The sequence below is a fragment of the Tachypleus tridentatus genome, chromosome 13 (genome assembly GCF_004210375.1).
Source record: "Tachypleus tridentatus isolate NWPU-2018 chromosome 13, ASM421037v1, whole genome shotgun sequence".
In the NCBI taxonomy this organism is placed as follows: domain Eukaryota; kingdom Metazoa; phylum Arthropoda; class Merostomata; order Xiphosura; family Limulidae; genus Tachypleus; species Tachypleus tridentatus.
In genome coordinates this window covers 44,131,581-44,146,127 of record NC_134837.1, presented here as the reverse complement: position 1 = coordinate 44,146,127, position 14,547 = coordinate 44,131,581, and the positions used below count along the sequence as shown (strand labels likewise).

General features: G+C 37.7%; 1 protein-coding gene across 3 annotated transcripts in view; it reads left to right on the top strand.

The window, feature by feature from the left end:
* LOC143237668 (protein turtle-like) overlaps positions 1 to 14,547 on the top strand; it is a 254,760-nt gene that overhangs the window by 206,871 nt on the left and 33,342 nt on the right. For all 3 annotated transcript variants that reach the window (XM_076477173.1, XM_076477171.1, XM_076477172.1), the window contains exon 9: positions 8,655 to 8,766. In XM_076477173.1, coding sequence (XP_076333288.1) covers positions 8,655 to 8,766 — 112 coding nt within the window. The remainder of the gene's footprint in view (positions 1 to 8,654; positions 8,767 to 14,547) is intronic.

The window sequence follows — 14,547 nt, the reverse complement described above, 5'->3', positions numbered from 1 at the left end:
GCTAGCTAGTTTAACGGTAATCAGACACGAGTTTTCAACGCTAAAATTACGTAATATGTTGCAAAAATTCTAACGTCCAACGTTAATCCACTAAAGTTAAACGGTTTGTAATGTTCAAAATCTATAAACGCTTCTAGTTAAATATCTGTCGCTTCCTGATTAATAAGCGTTAATCACAGCTATAGCTTCCGATGATTATAGTACATCAATTGTAGCAAACTAACAGTCTACATTCATTCATGGCGTGTCGCGATGGTTTATACGCGTTAGGCGATATTCTAGAAATTTCAATTACAACAACCATACTGGCATTCACACCTAGTACATTGTTGATTCTTACACTCGAGAATATTCTACAGCTTTAGTGAAGAAGTGGGAATTTCTCAATACAGATTTAACAGTTTAAGTCGCACGCTTTTCTAAGTATATATTTAACGAAACAAACATAGAGATTAAAATAAGTATGTAATAGTAAACCCATCACAACAGTAAAATAAAGCAACTTGGCGTTACTCACATTCCATCATTTTATTATGTGATCTAAACCTGGATTAACTTTCAGCTTAGCCCTCAGTTCCCCAGACCCAGCATGACTAGGAGGGTCGCGGGTTTGAGTCCCGGTCAAATCAAACATGCTCACCATTCAACCGTGGGGACGTCAATTCCACTATTCGTTGGTTAAAGATTGTTTTGGAATTTCGCACAAAGCTACTCGAGGGCTATCTGTGCTAGCCGTCCCTAATTTAGTAGTGTAAGACTAGAGGGAAGGCAGCTAGTCATTACCACCCACCGCCAACTCTTGGGCTACTCTTTTACCAACGAATAGTGGGATTGACCGTCATATTATAACGCCCCCACGGCTGGGAGGGCGAGCATGTTTGGCGCGACTCGGGCGCGAACTCGCGACCCTCAGATTACGAAGCGCACGTCTTAACGCGCTAGGCCATGCCAGGCCTGGTAAAAGAATAGCCCAAGAGTTGACGGTGGGTGATGATCACTAGCTGCTTTCCCTCTAGTCTTACACTACAAAATTAAGGACAGCTAACCCAAATAGCTCTCGTGTGCCCCTCGATGTGGATTCTTGCACGTGGTGAGGGCACCTCCCAGGGAAGGTTCTGTTCTTTCAGTTAACCTGCTCTGGAATCTAAACATCAACCCACGCGTTTGCTGTGAAAGGGAGGAGAAGATCCTGATGGTTGACAGGTTCAACCCTAACACACTATTTTGGCCTTGAATTCGTGTAGACGGTCGGAATTGGGGTGGCCCACCTTGGGTCAGTTGGTTGGTCCACATGGGTTAGGGACAACAGGTGTTCTCAACAGGTGTTGTGGACATTGTATCTTATACTGGTGTTTAGGTATAATGCTCACGAAACCCTGGCGTTGCTGCAGTGTCGTTGTATGATATTGTAGTGCGTTTCCTCGTAGGGCTCAATGGTGGGTGGCGTCAGTGGGCACCGAAATTTCCTTTTTTTATTGTGTATCCTCCAAATAAAAACTTAAATTAAATAGTGAACAAACAGTCCATAGGTAAACGACCACGTCGTGAAGATTCTGAGCAGCAATCTTCAGCATTTGTAACGCCTGTTGTACCTAATTTTCTTGTCACACATTTTTCTCTTTCAGACAAACCTTTAGGGCAAATGTCTCCCTTTTTCATTTAGAAGGGACTAGAGGGACTTGCTGGCTCTCCAAAGTCACTAAAAAAGCTTTGATCTGGTGATATATTGGTGGAAATATCCACATCTCAACACAGTGAACTCCTCTTGCATTCAAAGGCAGTTGGGGATATACCTGTTGAGGTTACACCTCATGCTACTTTGAATTCATCACGAGGAGTTATTGTTGAGAGGGATTTGAAGAACATCTCCGAATCAGGGATTTTCGCTGGTTTCTCCACCCAAGACGTTTCTACAGTGAGGCATATCTCCACTCACAAAGATGGAATTACGATGCTGACCAATATCCTCGTTTTGACATTTACATCACCGCGTCCACCTGCCACCATCAAAACAGGGTACGGCCATACATTCCAAACCCTCTCGGATGTTTCCAGTGTCAGCGGTTCGGTCACTTAAAGACGTCATGTTGTGATTTCTTGACGTGTGCTCATTGCGGTGACAAGAACCATGATGCCTAACAGTGTGAAACGGACCCTCATTGCGTCAATTGCAATGGCTCTCACCCGTCCTACTTTCGTTTATTTCCTGAATGTTTGGAAGAAAAATAGGTGCAGCGTTTGAAAACGATTCATAACCCTACTTATCCTGAGGCTCGAAAGTTGCTGTCCACCACTTCATTTCGGACGGATGCTGCTGCACTTTGTTCCACAACTAGAGTGGGAGTGCAGACAGATCTCTCTGTGCCTGTAAAAGAATCGTTCTCAAAACAAATGAAAAGTCTTTTGACTTCCATGGTTACAAAAGTTGATGAATCAACTTCAACACCATCTCTGTTTCTTACATACATTCCAACAAACCCAAAGATCCACTTCCTATTGTTCCAGGTACAGGTACATCTTCTTCTCCCACCCCAAGATGCAAAACGAGCATTCGTTCATTTCCTCATTCACTGGAATCCACTTCTAACAGCAAAGACCTGCTCAATCGACCGAGGGCAGGATCCATGGAGGTCGATAGACCTCCCTCGAATAAGAACAATAAAGAAAAAAGACGTGGTCGTAAACAGAATGGTTCTCTACCCAATTCGCTTACACATAAATAAAAAGGGCCACCTTGATACAATGGAACTGTCGATGTTTACGCTCTAATCTCGATGACAACAAAACACTGATTGCTTCCTACCACCCTGTGTATCTTTCCTTACAGGAAACATTTCTGAAACCTGCTGATACAGTCATCTATCGGCGGTTTTCTTTGTACAGAAATGACAGGCTGTGTAGCCATCCGTGTTTTTTGGGTCGTACCATCACTGTTTGTACCTGTCGCCTGGAGAGACATATGATCAATCAGATCTTGATGCTTTCACTAAACAATTACCGTCTCCCTTTTTAATCCTGTGGGACGTAATGGACATCATCCTCTCTAGGGAAGTACTGATATTTATAGGAGGGGTCGCTCTGTAGAGCGTATGCTCTCTGATGGCAACTTTTCCCTTTTCAGTACTGGTTATTATACTTATTTTCATGTACCTTGTCAGTTATTTACTGCTGTTGATTTCTCAATTAGCTTCCCTTCACTATTCTCCCATTTTTCATGAAGGGTTGACAGTAATCCACGAGGCAGTGATCATTTTTCTATAATTTTGAGAGAGACTGGCCGTGGTCGATGCCACGTGTGTCCGATAGAAGCTAGATCACACGAACTGGCTCTCCTTTACTTGCAGAACTTAATCCTGCCATTGTCTGTAAGTCATTAATAGACGACTGTGTGGCAGCAGTAACTGACTGTATTATACAAGCAGTTGCTCAGTGTATTCCTAAATCCTTTACACGTTTTCTACGCTGTCCTCGTCCATGGTGGAATCCTGCCTGCCGCATGGTACAGAAGGCTCAAAAACGAGCCTGGGATACTTTCCATAGATATCCCACACTCTCGAACCGCATTGCTTTCCAGCATGCCCGTGCACATGCTCGATGGGTGAAACGTCAAAGCCAGAAGCAATCTTTGATCAAGTTCACAACCAGCATATTTTCTACAACCAGTTCCAAAGTCATATGGGACAAGATTCGAAAGGTCAGTGGGCAATATAATTCTGTCCCCCTCTAGATCTTGCTCTCTGATGGCCAGGAAGTAGCTGATACCTGGAGCATTGCCGATACTCTAGGTAAAAGATATAGCCGTGTATCTAGCACTTCTGCTTCTTCCTCCACCTTATCAGCAATCAAAACTCGGGCAGAGCGATCATCTCTTTCGAGGTGATTATCTCTATGACCCTACTTGCGCCTTTACACTGGTGGAACTCAAACTGGCCCTTCATTGGTCTGGCAGTACATCATTTGGACCTGATGATGCACACTATGAAATGCTGCGCCATCTATCTCCTGCTTCTCTTGCTGTTTTTTCTGATTGTTTTTAACCAGATCTGGCAGGAGAATGTCTTTCCTGATGCCTGGCACCAGGCTATTGTCCTACCTTTCTCTAAGCCTGGGAAGGATTCCAAGATTTCTTCAAACTACCATCCAATATCTTTGACGAGATGTCTCTGTAAGATCTTAGAGAGGATGGTTAATGCTCGTCTTCTTTATTTTCTCGAATTAAACAACCTCCTCTCGCTACCCAGTGTGGGTTCCGACGGCAGCGCTCCACCGTGACCACCTGATTCGACTTGAAATGTCAATCAAAGAAGCCTTTCTATAACGACAACATCTTGTATCAATATTCTTTGACATTGAAAAAGCTTATGATATAACAGGGAGGTATGGCATTTTGCGAGACCTCCATATATATGTGTCATATGGTCATTTGCCCATTTTTATTAAATTTGTTTAATGGACAGGATATTCCAAGTTGTGTGGGTTCGACACTTTCCCGTTCTTTTCTACAGGAACTTTAAGTCCCTCAGGGCTGTGTTTTGAGTGTCACAATTTTCAGTATAAAGATTAATGCCATCATTGAACAACTCCCTGTCACTGTTGCAAACGGCCTCTATGTCAACGACTTTCACATCTCATCTCAATCGTCGAACATGAGGTATATTGAGCGATAGCTACAGACTGCCCCCTATCGTTTACTGAAGTGGACCACAGCAAACGACTTTGACCATAAACTGACCTTTATACCACACATCAATCAGCTATGGGTCAAATATACAAGAGCACTGAACATCCTCCGTGCCCTCTCTTCTACCACTTCGGGAGCAGATTGATGTTCTATGCTGAAAATATATAGCGCTCTTATTCAATCGAAATTCGGTTTGTCTCCGGCAAATTCTCGGCATTAAATATGCTAGACCCCATTCATCATCAAGGGCTTCGGTTCTGCACTGGGACTTTCCGCATTTCCCCAGTTCAGAGCTTACACATAGAGTCTCATGAACCTTCTTTGCAACTCTGCCGTTTGCAACTGTCGTTACTATATGCTTCGAAACTTCGTTCCTTACCAGGGCATCCCATCTGGGTTTGTGTTTTCCTTCCTCGGTGGGCCATACCTTTTCAGAACAGACGATCTGCTATTGCTCCTTTTAGCTTTCGTATCCAGGCGCAGTTGGATGAATTGGGTCTGTCCTTGGATAACATTGCTGTATCCACTGGTCAGTCCATCCCACCATGGCTTCTTACAGTCCCCAAATGTGACCTATCTTTAAGGCACCTGAGAAAGGCAGACTCCCGATTGGAAATGCTGTCTGTTATTTGCTGAACATTTTTCGAGCCATCCTTCCATTTCTATTTGTACAGATGGATCGAAATCAGGTGACTGTCTGGGCTCTGCCATGGTTTGTTGTGATTCGGTGGCTGCGTGCAGAATCCCCTGTACAGCTTCTGTGTTCACTGTTGAACTGTACGCCATTTCTCTTGCCCTGGATCACATAGAAGCTTAGCAGTACTCAAACTGCACTATTTGTACTGACTCGCTTAGTTCTCTACTTGCTCTGGAATATCTTCACGTTAGTTCACATCATTTCTACTTCTATCCGGGCCACGTTGGTATTCGCGGGAACCTAGCTCGCTGAAACTTCAGCTAAATCTATCTGCTCTGGCACTATCACTGCTGTGCCTGTTCCATACATGGACTATGGTCCTACGTTCAAGGCTCGGCTCCGTGCCAGCTGGCAGTCGACTTGGACTGAGCAATGCGAAAACAAGCTTTACCAAACAATACTCTATATTGGACTTTGGCCATCTTGCCTCCGTAAAGATCGAAAAGAGGAAGTTGATCTAATTAGACTTCGCATTGGTCACAGTCTTTCATCTCTTCGTTTTATTTTATCTTGAACTGATGCATTAATGTGTAGTCTGTGTAACACTTAGGTCACAATAAGCCACATTTTACTTTCTTGCCGTCGTTACGACTCTCAACGACGGCACCATTTTAAACAAGTTCTATCCCAAGCTTTGTCCATAACGTTAGAGAGTGTTATTGGTGATGGTGACACTGTCCACCTTGGTAATGTTTTTAGTTTTTTAAAGGCCATTAATCTTTTTAATGCCATTTAAGTTTTTAATTTATACATTAGATCTTTTTAATGTGATTCCGTTTTAAGAATTGCAGTCCATCTAGTTCGATTTGAAATTAAAAAATGGCTGTGACTGTCAAATAAATTGAAACCAGGACTGGAAAGACCAACTTCAGGTGACTGACGCTGCTGTTTGAACTACCCGTTAGTTATCTTGGCGAGTCATTATTAAAATTTTGTTACCACTCTTTTAAAACTTTTATTACTTTAATTTTTGAAAATGGCCATAACGTCAAATAACTCGGAACCAGGTGGAAAGGTCAACTTCAGGTGACTGGCAGTGGCTTTTATAGTTATCTGTTAGTCTTCATGGCGAATTATGATAATTACTCTGCAGAAAGTCCTTTACAAGTTGTATTACTGTAGTTTTTCTCTTAACGTTGTAGACTAGATATAAACATTGGTTTTATGCTATATATGTGTTGTTCTTTTTCAAACTGTTTTGTTTTACATTAATATTCTTTTATGAATTTTACTCAATTCACTTTATATATGCAAAAACGGCTCGTTTGGGTTGAGAAAATATTTTACATAGAAGAGCGAACAACGTTTCGACCTTCTTCGGTCATCGTCAGGTTCACAAAGAAAGAGCCGTTTTTGCATTTATATTTCTCGACAAGTGGGTTTCTTCGACATCATTGATTAAATTCACTTTAATTTTAACTTTTTACCGGGTGTTTGGCGCAGATTGTTTAGCTGCTTTGTGCCATAAAACACTAAATCAACCAACCAACCAACCAAGTTCTCGTTTAGCTCTCTGCGAAATGCAAAACAAACCAAACCCAATTCCCCATATCCCAGTTTCTACATTGTAACGTAATGATGATTCTAGATGAATTTGAAGCCAAAGTGGATGTAAATGCTTTACAACAACCCAAGATGCTTATACGGTATTCATTATTACTTACCTGGGCATTAAGTGTGAGTATTTCATATAGAGAGCAATATATAGATTGGGATATTGCTACTATTATTCACATGAAGTAGCCTACACATGAATAAAAAGTGTGCTACCTTTAAAAATGATAACGCACGAGAAAAAATCGCAAGCAGCAATAAGACCGTATGACACTACTTTTGATACCAGGTCTATGAAGGAAATTGACTACATAAAGAGGGTAAGAGTATGGCATGCTTTCAAGAATATATATATATATATATATATGTTTTTTTATAAATTAAAAGAAGTAGGTAACTACCTCAGCTAAGAAGGATCATTGTTTGTTTCTTAGTTTTGAATTTCGCGCAAAGCTATACGAGGACTATCTGTGCTAGCCGTCCCTAATTTAGCAGTGTAAGACTAGAGGGAAGGCAGCTAGTAATCACCACCCACCACCAACACTTAGGCTACTCTTTTACCAACGAATAGTGGGATTGATCGTCACATTACAACGTACCCACGGCTAAAAGGGCGAGGATATTTGGTGAGACCGGGATTCCAACCCGCAACTATCGGATTACGAGTCGCGTGCCTTAACCACCTGACCATGCCGAGCCTCAAGTAGGAGCAAATTGAATTTATTGCTTCGTGTCACTCTTGCTTGGATTAGTATGCATTGTCACACCCGATAAAGTAATTGGCCTTTGTTCGTTTTGTAGTTGGTTCTCTTAGGAATGAATAATGGATAAATATTTTGAAAGCCATTTTGAAGTAGATTTTATGTGTACGTAAAACAAACTTTGCTAAAGTGTGCACATTAGTTTTCTTCTTCATATTCATATTATCAAGAAAAAGAATACTTGGAAAATTTATATTTATTACCAGAAGAAAATCGACGGTGTTGAGAATTTGAAGAATACTTGAAATGGCTCTACATTAATAAAGTAACCAAAGCTGATAAATCAAATTTGGCAACCTTTTTCTAGCGGTGTGCCTTGGTATGGCCAGATGGTCAATGCACTGGAATCATAATCTAAGGGTCGCGAATTCGAATCCCTGTCACACCAAACATGCTCGCCCTTTCAGCCGTGGAGATGTTATATGTTACAGTTAATCTCGCTATTCGTTGATAAAATAGCAGCCTAAGAGTTAGCGATGGGTAGTGATGACTAGCTGCCTTCTCTCTAGTTTTACACTGCTAACTTGGGGATGGCAAGCGCAAATAACTGTCGTATAGCTTTTTGCGAAATTCAAAACAAACTCTAGCGGTGCAGAGTGTTCATGATCAAGTAAAACGTTATATTTTTAATTCCGGACAAAAGTAATGAGAAGCAAGTCGTGTAAACAGAAAATACTATAGTAGTTTTGTTTATCTGTCTCCGTTTTCTATGGAATATAAAACTATTATTTTGTTTGATTACAACCAGAAACATTGAATCAAAACATTCTAATCATTAGAAGCATTTATTTTATAACGTTGCATTCGACTAGTTAGACCAGTATGTTAAATTAGCTACATTGTTTAGTAGGTTATTTTTTTAGTTCTGTTCTTACTTAGTTATCCCGCTGTTATAACAGTTGTTGATAATAACTTGTTAACAGGAAGGAATTTCTGTAATACTTTGATCCTTTTTTAATAGGTACAACCCCACACGCCCCTACTAATGTCACAGTGGTAACCAGTGCTTTTTCAGCATCTTTGAGCTGGCTCCCAGCATATGATGGAAATTACCCACAATCTTACGTAATTTGGTAAGAACCGTTCAACACAAAAATTTTGAAGTTTTGATCTATTTTAAACCTTGTTATTTTTTTAACAAAGTTGTCCTTTAATGGCTGGTTTACATTTTTCATTAATAACTTAATCAGTCATTTAACAAATGTGTATTTTTCTAATTCATAACTTATATTGTACAGTTGTTCAGCCTCAAATATTTATGCTAATTTTGTCTCAGTGTGGTGATATTAGTCCAAGAGTGGTATTCTTTGTGCTCAAGATTGGTGAGAACCAACAAGGAAATCATTGTCTTTAACCACATAAAACTTATCCTTATGTATTGTTTACCATCCCTGTTTATATGGACTGACCTTCTTTGTCTAAAATAAGTTGATGCCAAAACGTCGCATACTTTCTTTCTTTGTTTTTAGAACAAAACCACATTGGGCTATCTAATGGGGCTACCACGGGGAATCAAACCCAGAATGTTAGGAGGTATTATCGTAAACTAACCGCTAACCTCCGATGGACATGTCACATGAAGAAACTTTAAAACAGTGATGGCGACTCATTTTAGTTTTGTTAATAGATTATTATTCTGTTATTATTATTATAATACAACTCCGAATTCATGAAAATATACCCTATTATTCAAAATCTGGGAGCAGAAGCATTTTTACAGGCAAAATTAGAATAATCGCATTTACAATCAAATAATTAGATATAGTTACAACAAATATTAAGGTATAAAATTGGATACATAAGAAATGCAATTATAATTTTATTATTTTCATCAAAATAGTTATATTTATCCTTTATGAGAACCTTTCATATTTCTGGTTTTTCGTCAATCAGTTTATTCAATTGTTACGCAGTCCGGGTGCTATGAATATTTTGCCAGAGTTGTGTTATACAGTACGATATTATACATTTCCTGTATATGACGAGTTATCAAACCAATTCAATAGGTGATAAAGCTGTTAACTGTGGTAAAACAGTTATATCCTTGTTTTGGATATTACCTTTTTGTTTCTTACCTTCAGCTTATAAGTATTTTTGTTTCCAATCTTTTTAAAATATATATATAAATTTTAAAGCAGTTTTCACAGCGTTTTCAAATGTTAAATAATTAATTCTTTAACCGACTCTGTATTTTAAATAGCTGGTTTTCAAAGCTTGAATTTCGCTAAGGGCACGTTGATAGGTAAATAAATTATTCCAGAAATTTAGAAAGAAACGCTGTTGTTTCGTTAGGATAATATTTGTTACCATGTGCAAATATAGGAACTAGTACGTATATTATGATTATATATCAGAATGTAGCATACAAGATGGTTTATTTGTCGGAATGCTATGTTTAAGTGAAATAAGAATACGGATCGATGTATTTCACGTGCGTATAACATGGAAGTCGCATATTAACAAAATATAATATTATAATTGCCCTGTATAATACATGTATTATAATTACGTTAAATGAAATTTATATTTAATGGTGAAAAATGGGTGCTTTAAAATGTATTTTCTTTTCGTCTTTCCACTGTAAAGCTTCTTGTATATGTTAGTAAAGCTGTGTTGCTTGGGATTTAAATAAAGAAGAGGGGAGGGGCACAAAAATATGGAGATTTAATCAAACGAGTGAAAGCCTGGCCATAAAAAGAAAAGTTTAAATAACCTCACATTTCACATTTCGCCAACAAGATACACGAACTGAATTGAGTGATCAGAATATTAATGAAATCAGCAAATCAGTAAACCTTCGCACGTTATAAACTAGTTCATAGGTAGAGAAATCATTGTTTTTTGGATTTTGTTTGTAACAACAAATTATGTTAATTATTATCCAAGATAAGCGGTCTTTTCTTAGCGCTCAGAACAGAAGTATGTATATATGTTGAAAACAAAAACATTTTAACTGGTTTCATCTATTACCTCAGCAGCAAAATTAAAAACGTGTTTAAAATAACTGAATTTGCGTTCTGCAGAACACAAATTTTGTGTTACAATTGCTATAACACAAGTTTAAGTGAAAAACCGCAAACAAATCAGATCAAAAACCCTTTGGCTGATGCACAATCCTTGAGTTAACTTTAAACAATGTACAAACACACGATAAACATGTGACTTCCTAATCCAACAGTATATATGAAACAACACAATTCTGCATTCAAAAGTGCATTTCATTTGTGCTAGAAAACACAATAATATGTTGTTTATATCACTACTACAATGCCAGTTGTATTATAGATCTTACAATTACGGTGTTCAGGAAACAAAGTCTGTGTGGTGAGGTAGCACAAAGCTTAATTTACAACATCTTTTTCATAATATATTCAATATTATAGTCATAAGTAAATATTATTTTAAGCCTAGTAACAATACACTCTTTCTTTAACACACTGGAAATAGACGTTTCAGGATAATATTCATGAGGTTATTTTATTTTCTTCAGCTTTCAGAAAGCACGGATCGTTTTGACGTAGACAGAGAAAATATACAATTTTTGCATTAATCAAGTAGAAAAAAAATCTGTGAAATATTTATATAAAAATATAATATCTGTACATGAACATGGCCTATACATAAAAATATAGTGCTATACGTCTTTTTTATTAAGTTAGATTCCACAAAGAACATGCATAGATGTAAATATTTCTACAGAGGTTGGATAAAATGTGTGAAACTGTCTTGGAGACTACATCGTTGCAGTCCATTTCTTTCCATCAGTAAGGTTCTACTTTACCTGATGTTCCTATATCTTAAAAAATCACGAAAAGGCTTCATCGTAGGGCGTCCCCTGGTGGGAGAGCGTTAAGTCTTAAAATTTACAATGCTAAGATCAGAGGTTTGATTCCCCTCGGTGGGCACAGCAGATAGCTTGATATGGCTTTGCTACAACAAAACACACACGCACACATACCCACGGTAAGTCTATCATGTCCAAATCTCACTCATCCAAATTTTGCATAATGCTAGGTCACAACTACAAATTTCTTTTTGGATGATCTTGGTGGCCTATGTTGATCCACATTTCTGTAATTTATGATTTCCTTAAGTACAAGGGAATTTTCTTCTTGGAAATTCTAAATCCAAAATTTAGGCGCTTTCTTATGACCTGAATGTATAGTTATTTTGCATCGGAAAGAGTTGATATATATTTTCCTAAACGCGATCAATTTTCGGTGACATCAAATTACTTACGAAATGCAAAACATAATCAAAGTGTAGTTCTGATATATCCCGTTCCATCACAGTAACAGGCACACACATATAATTTTGGCCTGGCATGGCCAGGTGGTTAAGGCGCTCGACTCGTAATCTGAGGGTCGCGGGTTCGAATCCTCGTCACACCAAACATACCCTGTCAGCCGTGGGTGTGTTGTAATGCGCGGGTCAATCCCACTACTCGTTGGTAAAATAGTAGCCTAAGAATTGGCAATGGATGGTGATGACTAGCTACCCTCCATCTAGTCTTACACTGCTAGATTAGGGACGGCTAACACAGATAGCTCTCGTTTTCCTTTACATGAAATTCAGAAACAAACAAACCACCAGAGTGTAATATTGTCTTTGGTCGTCACGTGAGTTGTTGATTTGAGAACTTACATTTATTTTAATATAACCTTCTGTGTAATAATGAAGCCAAATATCACTCTCGTAGACTTTTAGATAACGTATTGTGATTACTCTGTAGAAGACACTCAAGCGCAAAACTCGAATGAGAGTACAAGAATGCATGTAAACAGTTTGCATGGATGGAAAATATCAGTTAAATTGATTGACGAACAATTTATCTAATTCTCGGGTACTGATAAATTTCCTAACGTAAGTAACAGCAATATATTAAATTATAAAAGAGAAGTTTCTCTTCCGTGTTGATTTAAGTTAGTCTGTAAGATTTTGATTTGGTTTTGAATTTCGCGCAAAGCTACACAAGGGCTATCTGCGCCAGTCGCCCCTAATTTAGCAGCGTAAGATTAGAGGAAAGGCAGCTAGTCATCACCACCCACCGCCAACTCTTGAGCTGATCTTTTACCAACGAGTAGTGGGATTGACCATCACATTATATCGTCTCCACAGCTAAAAGAACGGGTATGTTTGGTGTGACGGGGATTCAAACCGTTGAATTATGAGTCGAGTGCCTTAACCACTTGGCCATGCCGAGCCTATCATGAACTAGTTTGGCAGAAAATTTAGAACAAAAACGAAAGAAATGCTTTAAATTAAATTTACTACACAAAATAAATACATAAACTTTTTTTTTTTTACAATCGGTAGTAAAAATTGTTAATAAAAAGAATTTGTTCATAAGAATAAATCTATACTTCCATGTTGCAGTGCAATTAACGTATTACTTGCGGATCTCATAGAATATTATTCTTATTATTGTATGAACATGTAGACAAATGGATTGACGACTTTAGTTTAGACAGCTGTTTAACCTACCCCTGATTTTTATGTTAATGTTGATGCAATTCATCACGTATCGCGAACTTACAAAGTAGTTTATTTGCATATATATGAACGGTATCGTTTCCTTCTACGTGAATTTATGATGTTGATTTCATAAACGTAATATGCTGGGTTACCTAGTTCAATAAACTTTAAACATAATTTCTTACTCTGTTATAGTGTTCCTTACGTTTTTAATAACAAAAGAGAATTAATTTTATCAAAAAAGCAGGTTTATGTTATCATGAAAGTTAAAACTGTGCGTTTTAGAATTTGGAAGTGTTGAAGCACGTGTAACATATCAATATGATTAATCACACGAAAGACTAATCATACGGGTAATAGTTGTTTAACTCATTTGCGTGAGGTATAATTCCTAAGGGCTAACGATAAAAGAGTGTCAAAAGAGATGCACAAGACTTAAAACAAGGACTAATGAAATGAGTTTGTTGATAGAATTAACCAATGCATGTTTTGTAAGAATTAGCCTATTGCTGAAAATAATGCGTAATCGTATTTATTACTCTATAGTTAACAAACTGTTTTGTATATGTTTTATATTAATGCAATTACGAAATGCTGGTTGGAATATAATATAAATTATTATAAATAAATGAAAAAGTAATGAACATACGCGAATATTCCAATTTTAGTTTATTTGCTCAACGTTTCGGCTTTACGCCTGCCTTCACAAAGAGCAAACATTTTATGTAATGAACTCTATAACTGAAAGTAAAACAAATATATTTTAGAAATGAAACATGTACAAGAGTATGTCTTAAGTGTTATGATTTGTATTACTATAAAGTTTGTGGCACATACACAGAAACTATGGTATAAACACTATTGTTGCACAAAGGAATAATATCTTACATAATAAAAGGAAAGCCTAAACGGGAAGAATGAGTAAATTCTGTTTAAACTATTATGTACAAGAAACTTAGTTTAATTTATTTCTTCATTATTGGTTTATGTTTTTCTATAAGAAGTGATTTCTTAATTTTCCAATCTGGAATTGTCAGTAATTGTGAAAATTTTAAACGTTACTGGACAATCTGTTTTTGGTATACCACGTTTGAAGATTATTGTTCAGCTACTGGAACGTTTTTCCAACACTGGATTGGCTATGCTCTAACCATGTTCATTGGTACGTTCATGGAAGACCCTTCCAGTTTCTACAGTGTAGATGGTCTTACGTTCCATGCATTCTAGTTGATAATATAATATTCTTTCTTAAATTGTTACCTGTCATTTTTAAGAAGATAACAAAACATTCTTTTTATGGTATGTATTAGGCGTAAAAACGGATTTATTGAAAGTTTGTTCTAACGTATCGCTTGATTTTTGTATTATTGCAACTGGGA